The sequence below is a fragment of the Lichenostomus cassidix genome, chromosome 3 (genome assembly GCF_008360975.1).
Source record: "Lichenostomus cassidix isolate B80296 chromosome 3, HeHo_3.0, whole genome shotgun sequence".
In the NCBI taxonomy this organism is placed as follows: Eukaryota; Metazoa; Chordata; class Aves; order Passeriformes; family Meliphagidae; genus Lichenostomus; species Lichenostomus cassidix.
In genome coordinates, this window is record NC_139483.1 from 82292998 (window position 1) to 82306817 (window position 13820).

The following is a 13820-nucleotide window of genomic DNA, read 5'->3' on the forward strand; positions in this document are numbered from 1 at the left end:
ACAAAGAATTCACACCTTTTTTTTTGCTTCTCCTGTATCCTGTAATAAAAGTCTTTTAGACTGTGGTTGGTCTCTGTTTTGGAAAAATGGTGGCTGGAGTCAGGAAAGGAACCATGAAAGCTGTAGCATTCAATCTAAAGTGGAGTAAGCAGAGCATGTAGCATTGGCAAAGTCACTCCTTACAACTCTCTCAATAAAATTTCATGTTAAACAGTAAAAGTGTTCATTCTAAGATTCAATTAAAATCAGGAACAGAAAAACAACAGACCTAAGCTGCAGTAAACAACTGATCAAGGAAAATTATCATGGACACAAACAAGACACCTTTATCATATTGATTCCATCTAATGATATGAATGCCAGCCAGCCAACTCATCTTTAAATAATCACTACGGTGATGATGCACGGCTCATTCCTGAAATCAAAGAGTGAACTATAAGGGAAAAATCATATGACACCTTGCTGATACATGGTCTTGTATTGAACTTAGAATACAATGCACACACACAGAGATCTCTGGCTTAATTAGCTGCCCACTGAGCTGGAGCTGGCTGCTATCTTTTTTCTGCATTTGAAACCACAGAACTTTCTTAGTACATTATTTCCACATGTGTTTATATTGCTATCCCTGCCCCCTGATCCAGCATTTTAAATAAGCATTCCTGTCTAAAAAAAAGCAACAAAATGTCTATCCACTTACCTAAAGTACCCCTCAACTCAGTCTTCCTTTTCCATCACTGGGAGCCAGAAGAATCCCCAGGGAAATCTGTACTGTCTCACTGGTAGGCGGCTGTTGTGAATCAGATCAAGGGGCTCCTTTTTATGTAATTTTATTCCTCTTTATTAGGGATATGATTTCTCAGTCTTCTCTTCAGACATATTAAAATCTTCACTTACCTAAGTAGCCATGCCTAAGATTGTGGCTGGTTTCAAGATATGAACACCCAGCCTGGGCTGGACAGACATGTGCTGCCTCAGCCCGAGGAGCAGCATACTGCGGTATGAACGTGAGCACCACCAGCAAGCACATCCTCTGTGAGGGGTCATGGCTCCTGCAAAGGTGTTCATGGGTCAGGAGAAAAATGAGTCACCACTTATGTACTACTACCACATGCATCTGCCTGACACTTCTTGTGTAGGAAGGGATGGTATGTTTGCGCCAATATTTACATTTAAGTTCTGGTTGCTTCTACATTTTATGTAGTAGCTTGCTCCAAAACCACTCTTCTAGAGATTGGTCCATCATCAGAATATCTCACATTCCAAATTTGCTTTATTTAGGACTATTATCAATATTGAAACAGAAAAAAATTATGAGAGAAAGCTTTACTAAAGTCTATCCTCCTCATCCACACAGACAATCCTCTTACCATAGAAAGCTAGTAGGTTGGTTAAAGATTATCTCAGCTTCATAAATCCATGCTGACAAATCCCAGATGTTTCCTATCCATCCTGAGTTTGAGTTGATAGCTATTTCTCTATGAGACAAAAGCTTTTAGTCTTGACAGGCAGCAAAGGCTCTGAGGGGAAGGGTAGATCTGGGATGCCTACTGAACTTACGGGCGAGATGGTGAGGGGTCAGGGCAAAATAGATAAGCGAGGCTGAGCAGATCCTGACCTCAGAGTTGAAATGGGCCAGGAAGCCCTTTCAAGGGCAGGCAGGAAGAACAGCAAGAGAATTATAAGAACAATCAGGAAAATATAGTGTCATGGAGGCCAAACTTCTAGACCATGAAAAGTTGCGGTTAAAATAGGTCACTTGAAAAATGAAAAAATCTGCACATCCATTCAATTAGGCTTGTATAAAATACTTTAGCATAAAAAATTCTTGGTTCTCTTTTACTGCCACTTCAGCAATTAGCTCTGTATCTGAAAACTTTGCTCCAGTTCACACAACAGTACAGTTCCTCATGTTCTCCATGACCACAAGGAGCCTACTGAACTGAGCTCATCACCTAAGAGTATTTTTGCTACCTCTGTTACAGTTACCGTCAAACTCTGCAATAATTTTATGTTGGACAAAATAATAGACTTTTAAAATGAGGTGACCTTATTCATACATGTCTCAAACAATGACCTGCAGATTCATTGTTCACAGACTGACTAGGGAAGCCACAGTTGCAATACTTCTTAAAAATTTTACTGATATTAGTAAATTCTGAGCTTAAAAACACAGATGAGGCAACCTCTAAAAAGTGCTGAGGGTGGGTAGTAGTCAACAGCATACAGAAACTGTGATCTACTACAATAGCTGTGTTGTAAAACAAGAAAATACTAGACATATATTATTAAAAGACATCTTTAATAGCATTTAAAAATAGCTATTGCAAACTTTATTTGAAGAAAAATAAACTAATTACAATCTTCCAAAGTCCTTTGAAACAGTCTAGTTCCTCAAAATTTGCTTTATTATTTGAAAAGACAGAAGCTATTTGTATAGCTGGCATGTTAGTTCACCTGTTTGCTCAAAACAGCTCATAAAATCATTCTTTTTCTACCATTTCTGATATGATCAAAAGTGGAAATGCGTATGATGATCCTAAATTAGATCAAATTGGGTATCTGACTATGTCTCAAGGCAGCCAAGAACTTGAGTTCAAATTGCTTAAGGCCTGATATGGAAAAAGAAGAGATGTCCCAGACAGTAGGATATTATACCATACTTCCACTGAGTCAGCATTGTTTTATTTTCTTCTTTGTATTTAGCATCCCAGGCAACCTAACAATACTAAAAACCACAACAAAAAAAAACCCAGTTCATAATACAACATTATAAGTTGTAGGCAAGGCTGATGAAGCTTTTGGGTAGCTACTAAGAAATACAGAAATAAAATGAATTATTTGAATTTAAAGATAAATCTTAAACTGCAGTTCTGGTTACTCAAATGCAGCACATAAGCAATTTATATTCATACCTATCTGGAAACAAGCTATCTGTAGGAAAAATAATTAGATTAATCTAATACAGCACACTATCAGCCTTTATTGCCTAAAATAGCAATAGTGCTATGGCATTTCCATTTGGCACACAAAAATACAATAAACTGAATAAGAAACAACATGGAAGTGAAATATTTTGATATGGAGAAAAGGAAACAGAACCACTGTTATATTTTATAGATAAATTAAGCATCTAATTTCAAAATCTTCAAATCACATAGAGATGGTTCACCGCATAAAGACTCATGGTAGAAGAAGAAATGTTATAACAAAAATAATGTTAGTCATTAGAATTAAAATTTAATCCTCTTTCTTAGCATTTCAGATAGAAAAATTATGCCATTAGGCACTAGTTGCTTTTTAATATATTCTTTCCTAAAAACAGAACATTACACAGCATTGTTGGTTTGGGCACTTGGTGAAGATGTTGTGTTTATGCACATATATTGCACGCTGTAGCACACTGCAGCCTATAACTATGTATATGCAAATGCTTTCTGCAGGATGCAGCTAAAATCAAATATTGTAAATATTCCTACCAACGTGAACAACACATTTGGAGAAATATTGCTAGGATAATATTTTGAAAACTGAGTAAAACCGATTTTTGCATCTTAGGTTTGATTTTCGTAAGTGACTTTCAAGGCAAAAGAGAGGCATGGAACGGTGGGAGCTAGACCAGAGGAAGGCCATGAAGCTGAAACAAGGTCTGGAGCACCTCCCCTGTAAAGACAGGCTGAGAAAATTGGGAATGTTCACCTGGAGAAGAGAAGGTTGTGTGGAGACCTCATAGCAACCTTCCAGTATCTGAAGGGGGCCTGCAGGGAAGCCAGTGAGGGACTCTTTGTCCCAACTGCAGTAATAGGACAAGGAGTAATTAATTCAAACTGAAAGAAGGGAAACAGGTTAGGTATTAAGAAGTTTTTTACTGTGAGGGTAATGAGACACTGGCACAGGTTGCCCAGGGAGGTGATGGATGCCCCAACCCTGACAATGTTCAAGGCCAGGTTGGATAAGGCCTTGAGAAACCTGGTCTAGTGGGAGGTGTCCCTGCACAAGGCAGAGGGGCTGGGACAAGATGATCTGTAAGATCCATTCCAACTCCTTCATGTCCTATGATTCTATGAATGTTGGACCTGGCTCTCATGTTTCTCCTGCACCAGTCTGGCCACTTCCCCCTTTTATCATGTGCCATTGAAGTGCACAGATTGTGCACAAGCCACAAGCTCCTGCTTGTGAAGTATGTGGAAGTGTGCGGTATGGAAGCAAACTGGGAATACCTGCACTGCTTCCATTTGATACAAGTTGTGCCAGGGGAGGTCTAGGTTGGATATTAGGAAAAACTCCTTCACCATTAAGCATCAGAACAGGCTGCCAATGGAAGCAGTGGTGTCACCATCCCTGGAGGTATTTAGAAGGCATGTAGATGTGGTGCTTGGAAACATGGTATAGTGGTGGACTTGGCAATGCTGGCTTAATGGTTGGACCCAATGATTTTAAAGGTCTTTTCCACCCTAAACAATTCTATGGTGGTGCCGTGCTGGGAACCAAACCAGCCACGGAGCCAGCCCAGCATGCAGACTCTGAGGTGCTCTAAACCTGTTAAGCAGCACTCACTCCCTGTTCTGAAAAACCACATTTAGTATAGAACATCTCGAAATTACACCCACATTGAAACTTGTAGAGAAAACATCAGCTAAGATCATGGATGACAGCAGAGGAAGAATTTGGGAGGAACACCTTTAAAATGCATTATAGTTTTGTTTTAGACTCAGTCCTAAATAAATATTTCTTACTGATTCAATAGCATATTAATGGCCCTGGATAAACCATGTCCATTGACACCTTGTGGCTGGAAAGGGCATGGGAAGTACCAGAGTACATTCAGATTTCAATGAAACAGCAGAAACTTTCAGGCAATGCAACATGAAGACTCCATCACAAAACATCTTTTCCTGACTATTTTTAGCATCACTCCTTAAAGGTCCTTGTAGATCTTGTTGCTAAAGAGTTCCAAAAGATTTTTTGCTACAAGATATCCTGTTAACTTCAGTGGGAGCATGGCCCCCCTAACATTGAAAATGGATATTACAGAGCAATGGGGATAATATATATGCTGAGCATTTGTGTAAAGGTTCCCACACAATGATCAGGAAAACAAAAAAAGTCACTATGCCAAATAATAGTCCATTTCTGCTGTTCTATTCACTGCCAACACAGTACAAATTTCATCCTCTGCAACTCATTCAAAGCACCAGCCACTGCTGCAAAGTGATTGAATACACTGACGAAGGAATGGTAAAGGCCACCTGATGTAAACATTTGTTTAAAGTCATACAATATACATCGTTCCTTTAAAATAGCTTGATACAGATGCAGATTTGGATGTCTGCAATAATATGCCTGCTGTATGGAAAGAAAAGTAAAATAAACGAGGATGTTCACTCACTGACTCCAAGAATTTCCCTGCCATGGTGCATTATGACTGATGCTTCTTAATATAGTAAATAAGGCAGCCAAAAGTCATTTAAAAACATATGCTGTTTGTCTCAAAAACAAATGTAAGGGAATACTAGTAAAAGCTGCAATGTCCAAAGTCAGCTAAGCAGTTTAAATCCATTTTTGGAGGATATTCAGGAAGATTGGACTGCATGCAAAACAGAACTAATTTATTCCTATTATCAACTGCAAAAGAGTAATTTATCTCCAGTACATCTTGTCTAGAAAATAAGCCCCTTTATCCTATCATTAATCAGGTATCAAGGTCCTTATTAAAAGCTCTACATATACTAAAATCTGTAGGCATGTGAGCTTTGGGTTCTTGAAATTATATTAAAGGGAGGCAAATGACAGGTAAAGTCTGCTGCTCTCAAAGACAAGAGAAGACCAACTTTCATGAGTTACAAGAAAATCAAAGCCACAGCAAGCCATATCCCAGTTTAGATGAGAAATTTTTCCAGATCTTACACTTGGCACAGTTTGATCTATGCTCCCATAAATGAGTGAAGGATTTGGGACACAGAGATATGTTTAAGTTTGTATCTTCGCTTCTCTTAGCTTTGGACCCAAGTAACCAAGGGCTTACTGAGGGTGAGATCCTGCATCCTACTGACTAAGCAGTGTGTTTGGCTTCAATAAATACAGTATTAATTCATGTGGAGCACCACACTCTGCTCAGGCACTAATTAACTATTCCAAAAATGCACCAAGGACAAGTGGAAAGTGTGAATAACTATGAAGAACCAGGCCTAAGCTCTGCCTGAGAAACAGGACAGAAGCCCAAGTTTGTGAAAAACACTGCAAATTCCAAATACAGGTGAAGTAAAACAAATAACCCCATCTAAACTAGTTCTGCAGTTAAAACCTATATATTGATACTAGAAAGCACCCCCAGTTTGGGTAGTTCAGGCCTCTTCCCATTCTACCATGTAGAATTTCCTTTGTGAACAACATTATAGATGAGCATAAATACAAAAATATTCATTTTAAGCAGTAGAAAAAATTGAATAAAAATTAGAAATTGCTCAAGGAAAGTGACTGCCATATTATTACATGTGCACAAAAACACACTCCGTCTCAAAAAGGTATGAAAGAAAGGGAATCAATAGAAATTATAACTTCTCCCTCTCTTAGTCAGCATGACAGCTATTAACTCCATTTTAGTAACTATGAAGATAACACCTCGGCTGCCTTATCAAAAAGAAGTAAGCATTAGATATTACAGGTTGAGCTCAAGAAGGATAGATTGGCTGCCAGACAGGGAAAGCATTCATACACTCACTCAGGAGCAGAAAGTTCCCACATATCCACATTCACAGAGATCTGTAATTCTCCCCATGTGCAAAGAGCGGGTCTGATGTAAAAGTGCCTGCTGCTTTTCACCATCCCTCTCCTCCATTCCACTTCAGCAGAGCACTTGAGCATACATGGATGTGCTTAAAGTTAAGCAAGCATGTGAATTGTTTGGCTGGACTGAATGCATATGCAGCCCATGCCTCCTAAAAGCCTCTCCCACCAACCAGCAACAGGGTGCACAGATGGCATCCAGGGCCACCAACTCACATGGCATTGAGAGCAGTAAACAACTCTTTGGGGTTATGCCACTTGAATTGTTGACAAGATGACGCTGAAAGCGTGAGACATAAATGATGCCCCAAACTGACAATACTAGAAGACATCCAAAAAACAGAACAGGTTCAAAGCAACCTTCCTTCATCTGGCCATAAATATAAGCCAGCTGACACCAGCATTCTCACATGGAAAGGGAATTGGGTTTGTTTCTGAATAACCCTGAAAAAATGAAGTCTGAAAAACAGACGTTATCTTTGACGCATCTACAGTAAAAAGCTTTCAGAGTAAAATGCATGAGAACATCCTGAGGCCTTATTTTCAAGCATGACTAGCTTATGAATTGGCAATAAAATCCACCTACCTTCTCTGTAATGATTAAAAAAAAAAAAGACTGACAACTCTCTGGAGCATTCAGCAGTTTGTAAATGCAGTACTTTTTGGCTCTTGGATCTGCTCTGAAGCCAGAGCCTTTTTTTTTTTTTATATTATTACCCATGAGAGCACACAGTGAAAGTCAGTATTAATGTTAAGAGTCACATCTTCAGAACAGAACAAACTGAGCTATGATACCAAGCTTCTATCACTGCTTATCAACACCCTAATGGAGAAGCAGATAGTGTTTTGGAAAAGCATGGTAAACTAACATGCGTCCCTAGAAAACAAGCACAGTTGAAATTTGGGGTAAAAACAAAGTGGGAATATGGAGCTAAGTTTACTTTTTATCACACTGCCTTCTCAGTAACTGTGCTTCTTCATAAAATAAATTCAGTATGAAACTAATACTTGGAAAGTTTTTCCAGGAGACACTTAAAGAAGTTTTCTGGCACAGCCAGAAATTTACCATATGGGCCAGCCCAGTTCTCCCTGAACACAGCAGGAGTTTGGTCATGGTAATCACTGAAGACGGGCTGGTATCTGAACATAAAATTTTCTTTGGATAATTTATGGAAACCTTAAATGTGAAATATAATCTGTTTGCTTTTACAGCACCCAACTACACAGGAAGTTTACATGAAGGACAAAGAGCACACAGAACAAGGAGGCCAATGAAGAGTGCTGAAGTAGGGCTGCAGAACCATCTCGGTGGCAAAGGTCGCAATCATTTTCACAGAAGTCACAAGAGGTTACACTTTGCATTACTTCTGAATTATAGCTTCTCACTGCTCTTCTCCCTGTTCAGAAAGGTTAGTTAATATTAGTTAATGAACTTCTGAAAATTAACCAAGAACCTAGCTTCAAAAAGAAATAATTTTTTAAGGATGCACCAAACTCTGATGCAGACCTCATCATACACTGCAAAACACTTCCCGCAGTTGGTGTTTAAGCCCAGCCATTAATCTTTTTTCTTCACCCATAACATCTCAATGTATTCACGCTTGGTGAAAGGCACACTTTCATAGACTTAGTCTCAACTGTTAGACAAAATCTGTTCACAAACCTTGGTCAAACATTTTGAAAGGAATTTTGCCTCTACCCACATAACAAAGGAACTCAGATGCTTTACCTGGCAGGTTGTTGGCTGAGCAAGGTCTCTCCTAACTGACACTTTCTCTCGCTATCATGTTTGGGAGCTTCAGCTTCTTGAATCTGGGACTGCTTACCTCACCTAGTTTCCCTCCTCTATTTTGCTCTCCTGTTCCCTGAAGGGTTGCTACAGAGCCAGACCAGAAGTCTAAAAAATATTTATTTCAGAAACATCAATGCATGGTAATTGCTCACAGAACAAGCTTTTGCAAAGCTTCTTTCCCAGAGTAGCATTTTTGCTACTCTGTAAATTATATTATATTATTAAATTATATTATATTCAGTTTCAATAAAAGCCTCAGGGTATTAAAAAAATAAAATAAGGTATGCAATTTTATGGACCAAAATGCTTACCAAACAGTGACACACAACTAGTTCTAAAATGTCTAAAAGAGAATACTGCTGTATTGGCATCCAAGCCAGCTCTTACACCTATGCCAGTTGTACAATCTGCCACAAAGACATTACATTCATTAACAAATGCCAGAGCAGGATACCTCTTTAGGCATTTCCTGGCTCTAACATGAATCTGACTGTCACCATCACATAAAATATATGCACCTTTGACCACCACTACAATAGTGATGGAAAATAATAAATTAAAATAAAAACACATTCCTGTATTAGACAGGAAGTTCTCCCAGAAGAACTCAGTCACAGCATGTGTATGTATGTTGACCAACAAGATATCTATACTATATAGTAACAGGAATGGTGTCTTTTAAAATAATATTTGAACAAATAGGTTTCTTCAAATTAAAGCTTTCTATTGCAGCACCGATTACATCATATAAATTTTAGTCATTAGTTTGCTAACTGAGAATTTATGGATTAAATTTATTGAAATACAATAAAAATATTTACACATATGCATTTACCTATGACTTTATGATAAACATATTTATTAGCCTACCTAATAGCATTCTTATTAAAGATTAGGTCCTGAGCTCTGGCCCTAGGAACTGGAGTTCATTTTGGCCATTTTGGCCATTTTGGCCAAGTACAAACTTGCTGTGATTTTTTAAGCCACTTACTGTTAAAACATGCTCCAATTAATGGACAGTGTGGTTAAAACCACTCATTTCCTATTTTACTATAAAATTCAGTGAATGAACAAGAATTTCAGCCTATATAGAATAAACATGATCTTCATCTAGCTGAAGTAGCACACATCTTATTTGGTTGTCTTTTGTATTGTGCTAAAAAAACATGGAAAAATTGATTATACAACGTTTTTATGCCTTATGTCAAAGCCCAAATCCTTAATACTGTACCAGGTGGTTCATGTAATGAAAACCTAGTATCTTCTCCAGCAGCCTGTAATTTTTTCTTGCTTTTAATTTTGCCCAAGAGTTTTCTACATTGTTACCCATCTCTAAAACACACTCTACACATACACAACAGCAACACCCCCAAACAAACAAAAAACAAAAACAAAGAAAACCAAAAAACACAAACAATGAAAAAAAACACAACCAAAACCCCCAAAACCAAAAAACTTTGAAACTGCTTTTCCAATGTACACCTTTTTTAGGTAACTACAGAAGCCAAAACATTGGCATTTTCTTTAGTGAAGGACTCCTAGTTTAAGTAAGAAACATATGGAAAAGGTACACAAGTGGTTAATTATTAACTGGCTAAGTATCACAGTGAAGTTCCTGCTTCATTTTGATTGTTTTGGGAACATATTGGGCCAGACAACTTGCACCAGTTGAGGAACCAATCCATTAGCACAACAGAAATGGGAAAGCACTACTATTTGTTAGCAAATTTGGCATGTTAACGCCCAAAAAGACTACAGATCAATGATTCTTTTTCTTCAGTAAAATTTCTCCTATTTCTACAAAAAGAAACTTTCTTTTAAGCTTCTTTATAATTAAGTACCATCTGAAATGACTAACACTTACTAGGTTCATAGTAATCCAGTACGGTCACTGAGGCATCTTGGATATTTGCCACCTTGAAGTCTCTCACAGCTGGAATATCCACACAAACCTGTGTTTCATTGAGCTAGAAAAACAGAAGAAAAACATCCTGAGAACCCTGGTGCTGGTGGCTTCATGGAAGAGGTACGGACTTGTAGTTCAATGGTAGTCCATTTCTAAAGACTTAGAGTCAGGATGCATATGAAGATGCCTATCTCATTTGCAGTCACTTTAGTTAAATTACAGACTTATTGAAATGCCTGCCTTCTTCTGTGTGATTTTTTAAGAGGCCTAATTTAGAAATCCGTTACAAATACAACTGAGTTGCACCTATCCAATCAGTCTCACAAAGAAATAGTTGAACTATTAATTCAATGTAAATAGCATATGTTGATTTTCCCAAAGAATACAATCATAATGTATTTCCAAATTTAAGCCTAACTGTGTCAGACTCGAGATTAATATCACCACAAACACATTTCTTTGTTATTTCCAACTTACAGAGTCTAAGTATAGGTTAACTTTTCCATTGTCTTTTTCCGTCTTCTTAACTGTATTGTCTAATGGAACAAAATCTGGTGACACAGAGAAACCACTGAGTAAGCCAACCTCCATGAGGACCATTCCACTACTGGGAGCTGTGCCAGAACCAAAGTACCTTTCCAAAACACAGAGACAAAGAAACTTTTAGTAGAAATACAGTAGCCCACTCTCCAAAGAAAACATTTGCTCTTTAAACCCCATCTATGGAAGTAATAATGCTTAAAAATACCTAGGAAATAAATGGAACAAAATACCAACAAGAAAATTTCTAATGATACAGAGCTGATAATTAATTTCTGAGTTTTACTGCCTGCTAATTTCAACCATATATGCAAAAGCAGATTTAGCACTGAAAAAACTGCAAAATATAAGTCATGTGAGAGACTACACTGACATCCTGAGGAACTTTCAATCGGCATCTGTTAGTACAGGTTTACATTTCAAATATACAGAAACTATTGAAATTAAACATGTTTCAAAAGCAGCAGTTAAGAAACTGCTGCAGGAATTCTTGCACTGAAATATATATATTTCCTCTAATGGATGAATTGTTTTGCTTTAATTCATTTCGGAAGGGTAAGATATATAGGTGTATATATGAAAGAAGTCTCCCAAACATTTTCATATTTCCCTTCACAGAGACCGATGGTTCCATTAACAAAGTCATTAACAAAGTTCCATTAACAAAAATTATTTCTCAAATTTTCAGTTTTAGAATGTATAGCTATGCTACTAATCCTGATTTGGAAAAAGATTTAATAAACTGAGTCCCCTCTTTTTTCCTAAATAACGCTTATTATTACATCTACTTCAAATGTGAAAACCAGATGCTGGAGAAAAAAGTTTGCTCTACTGAGCAAGCCTTACATACTATGGTGCACAACAGATGTATCAAAATATATTTACGGTGCTCTGTGCTACAAGTGTCACCTAAATGACCTGCAAAAGGTTATACTGCTTTCAATAAAGCAGGTAGCAGAAGAGTTTCCCCAGCCTTAGCATGGAAGGTAAATGATTATTGTTCCACTAGAATACAAGTGTCTCCAATCCTTATTTCAAAAGCCTGACAGTATTGAAAGTAATTAAACTATTTCTTTGTAAAGCTGAGTAGTTAAAAAAAAAGAGAGCGAGAGAGAGAAGAGCTGCTTTCAAAGCAATGCTGTTAAGCCTGGCTGATTCAAGGCAGATACAACTTTGAAAGAAATACAGCACAACTGCTGACTTCAGTTGGCTTGTAAGATTAGAAACAAATGAAACCATCTGTTCAATGATGTGCTATGCCAAAGTAGCTGCTATTGAAAACAAGTAACTGAATTGGAACTGGATGTAATTATTTCTGAATAATTACCAATAAGAGGAGAGTAAAATACCCAAACTGTCTAGCCAGCTTGGGGTACTACTAAAACAACAAGGTACTGTCAAGGAGTGAATTAGATATATCCCTAAAGGTTATGAGGATCTGGCTCTCAAAAAACGAAGAGAGGCAGTGTTAGGGGTGGGATGTGGTATCACCTCTTCAACTCCACAGCTGCTTAAAAAAAGGAAAAAAAAAAAAACAAACCATCATGCCAGAATGATCAGTAAGAGAGACAGACTTGAAACTTGTATCTGAAGAAAACTGGTAATGACTTCAGTTGAACTTTATGTTTCAGCTTTTCAGCAATATAAGATCAGGGTGAAACCCTCTCATTTATGTTGCAAAGAGAAAACAATACCAAGCTAGTGTAGAAACTTGAAAAGCAGAAACAGAGAGTAAATAGAACCATCAGTAATCAGTTTCCCATGTCTGGAAAAGGTACGCAGGCAATAAAACTGAGAAGAAACTGGCAGTCCTGGGTATTTGCCTCCCAGAGAGTGAGTTAGCTCCTCTAACCAAGAACCACTTCAATTTGAATGAGATATCATCTGCTCTAGAGTCACATATAAGACCCAGTTAAGATAACCATGGCCAATCACTACCAAGCTGGCTGAAAGAAGGTGAATATTCTCCAGATTAGAGAAAGAAAAAGATTGTGAAGTTGCAGCCTTCAGTACCTGACTATGTATATCCTCAGCTAGATGCATACCTGTCGCTATTGAACCACTAGTGGAGTGAAAGAACCAGGCCAGATCACAAGCAGCATAAAATCTGAATTTATTATTAATTTTTAGAGCTTATATAGACTTTCAAAGGTGATCCAGATTGGGCCAATTCAAAGCCTCCCCCTAGGCCGATTGACCAGGCTTGAACTGCCTATCTTTCCAGAGACCGTTTTAATAACATCCAAACTCTATCTTTATTTATAAAAACACAGGAAGAAGAAAATTCCCATGGGAAAGAGTCTGTGCTGCCACACATACCCACTAGCTAGACTACACATACCCACTCATCGAGACTTCAGCAGTTACTCTGTATTTGACTCCTTTGGTTTCTCTACTAGAAAGCCACATCATGTTCTAGAGATCATAAAAGGGCCAACTTTTAACTAAATTATGAATATAGAGAAGGCATATATTATATACAATTTATAGGGAAATGAAGAGGAAGATGACTAGTGTACCAAGCTAAGCAATCAGAGAGGAAGCCTTAGCCTAAGCAGTTTAAACAGACTTGCACAAAGTTGTACCAGTCCACTTGCCATGACAAGAGCTGATGGAACTAATGTTGGAACTAACTAAATGTTCCAAATAGTCTCTTGAGGCAGCTTTTAATGTCGCTAGATTTCCCCCTATTCTATGAACACTTTGCAATTAAAGCATCATCACCCTAGAGGCTTCCCAGAGAGACTGAGCACTTCCTGGCTGTATTTTAAGAGAAAGTTCTTAGCTAGAAAGTCA

General features: G+C 37.8%; 1 protein-coding gene across 1 annotated transcript in view; it reads right to left on the reverse strand.

Moving 5' to 3' along the window:
* Positions 1 to 225: 225 nt before the first annotated feature.
* CD109 (CD109 molecule) overlaps positions 226 to 13820 on the reverse strand; it is a 75683-nt gene continuing 62088 nt past the window's right edge. The window contains exons 31-33 of the mRNA XM_085056490.1: positions 10962 to 11118; positions 10443 to 10545; positions 226 to 8183 (exon numbers count right to left, since the gene is read on the reverse strand). Of these exons, the coding sequence (XP_084912616.1) occupies positions 7993 to 8183; positions 10443 to 10545; positions 10962 to 11118 (451 nt within the window). The 3' untranslated portion in view covers positions 226 to 7992. The remainder of the gene's footprint in view (positions 8184 to 10442; positions 10546 to 10961; positions 11119 to 13820) is intronic.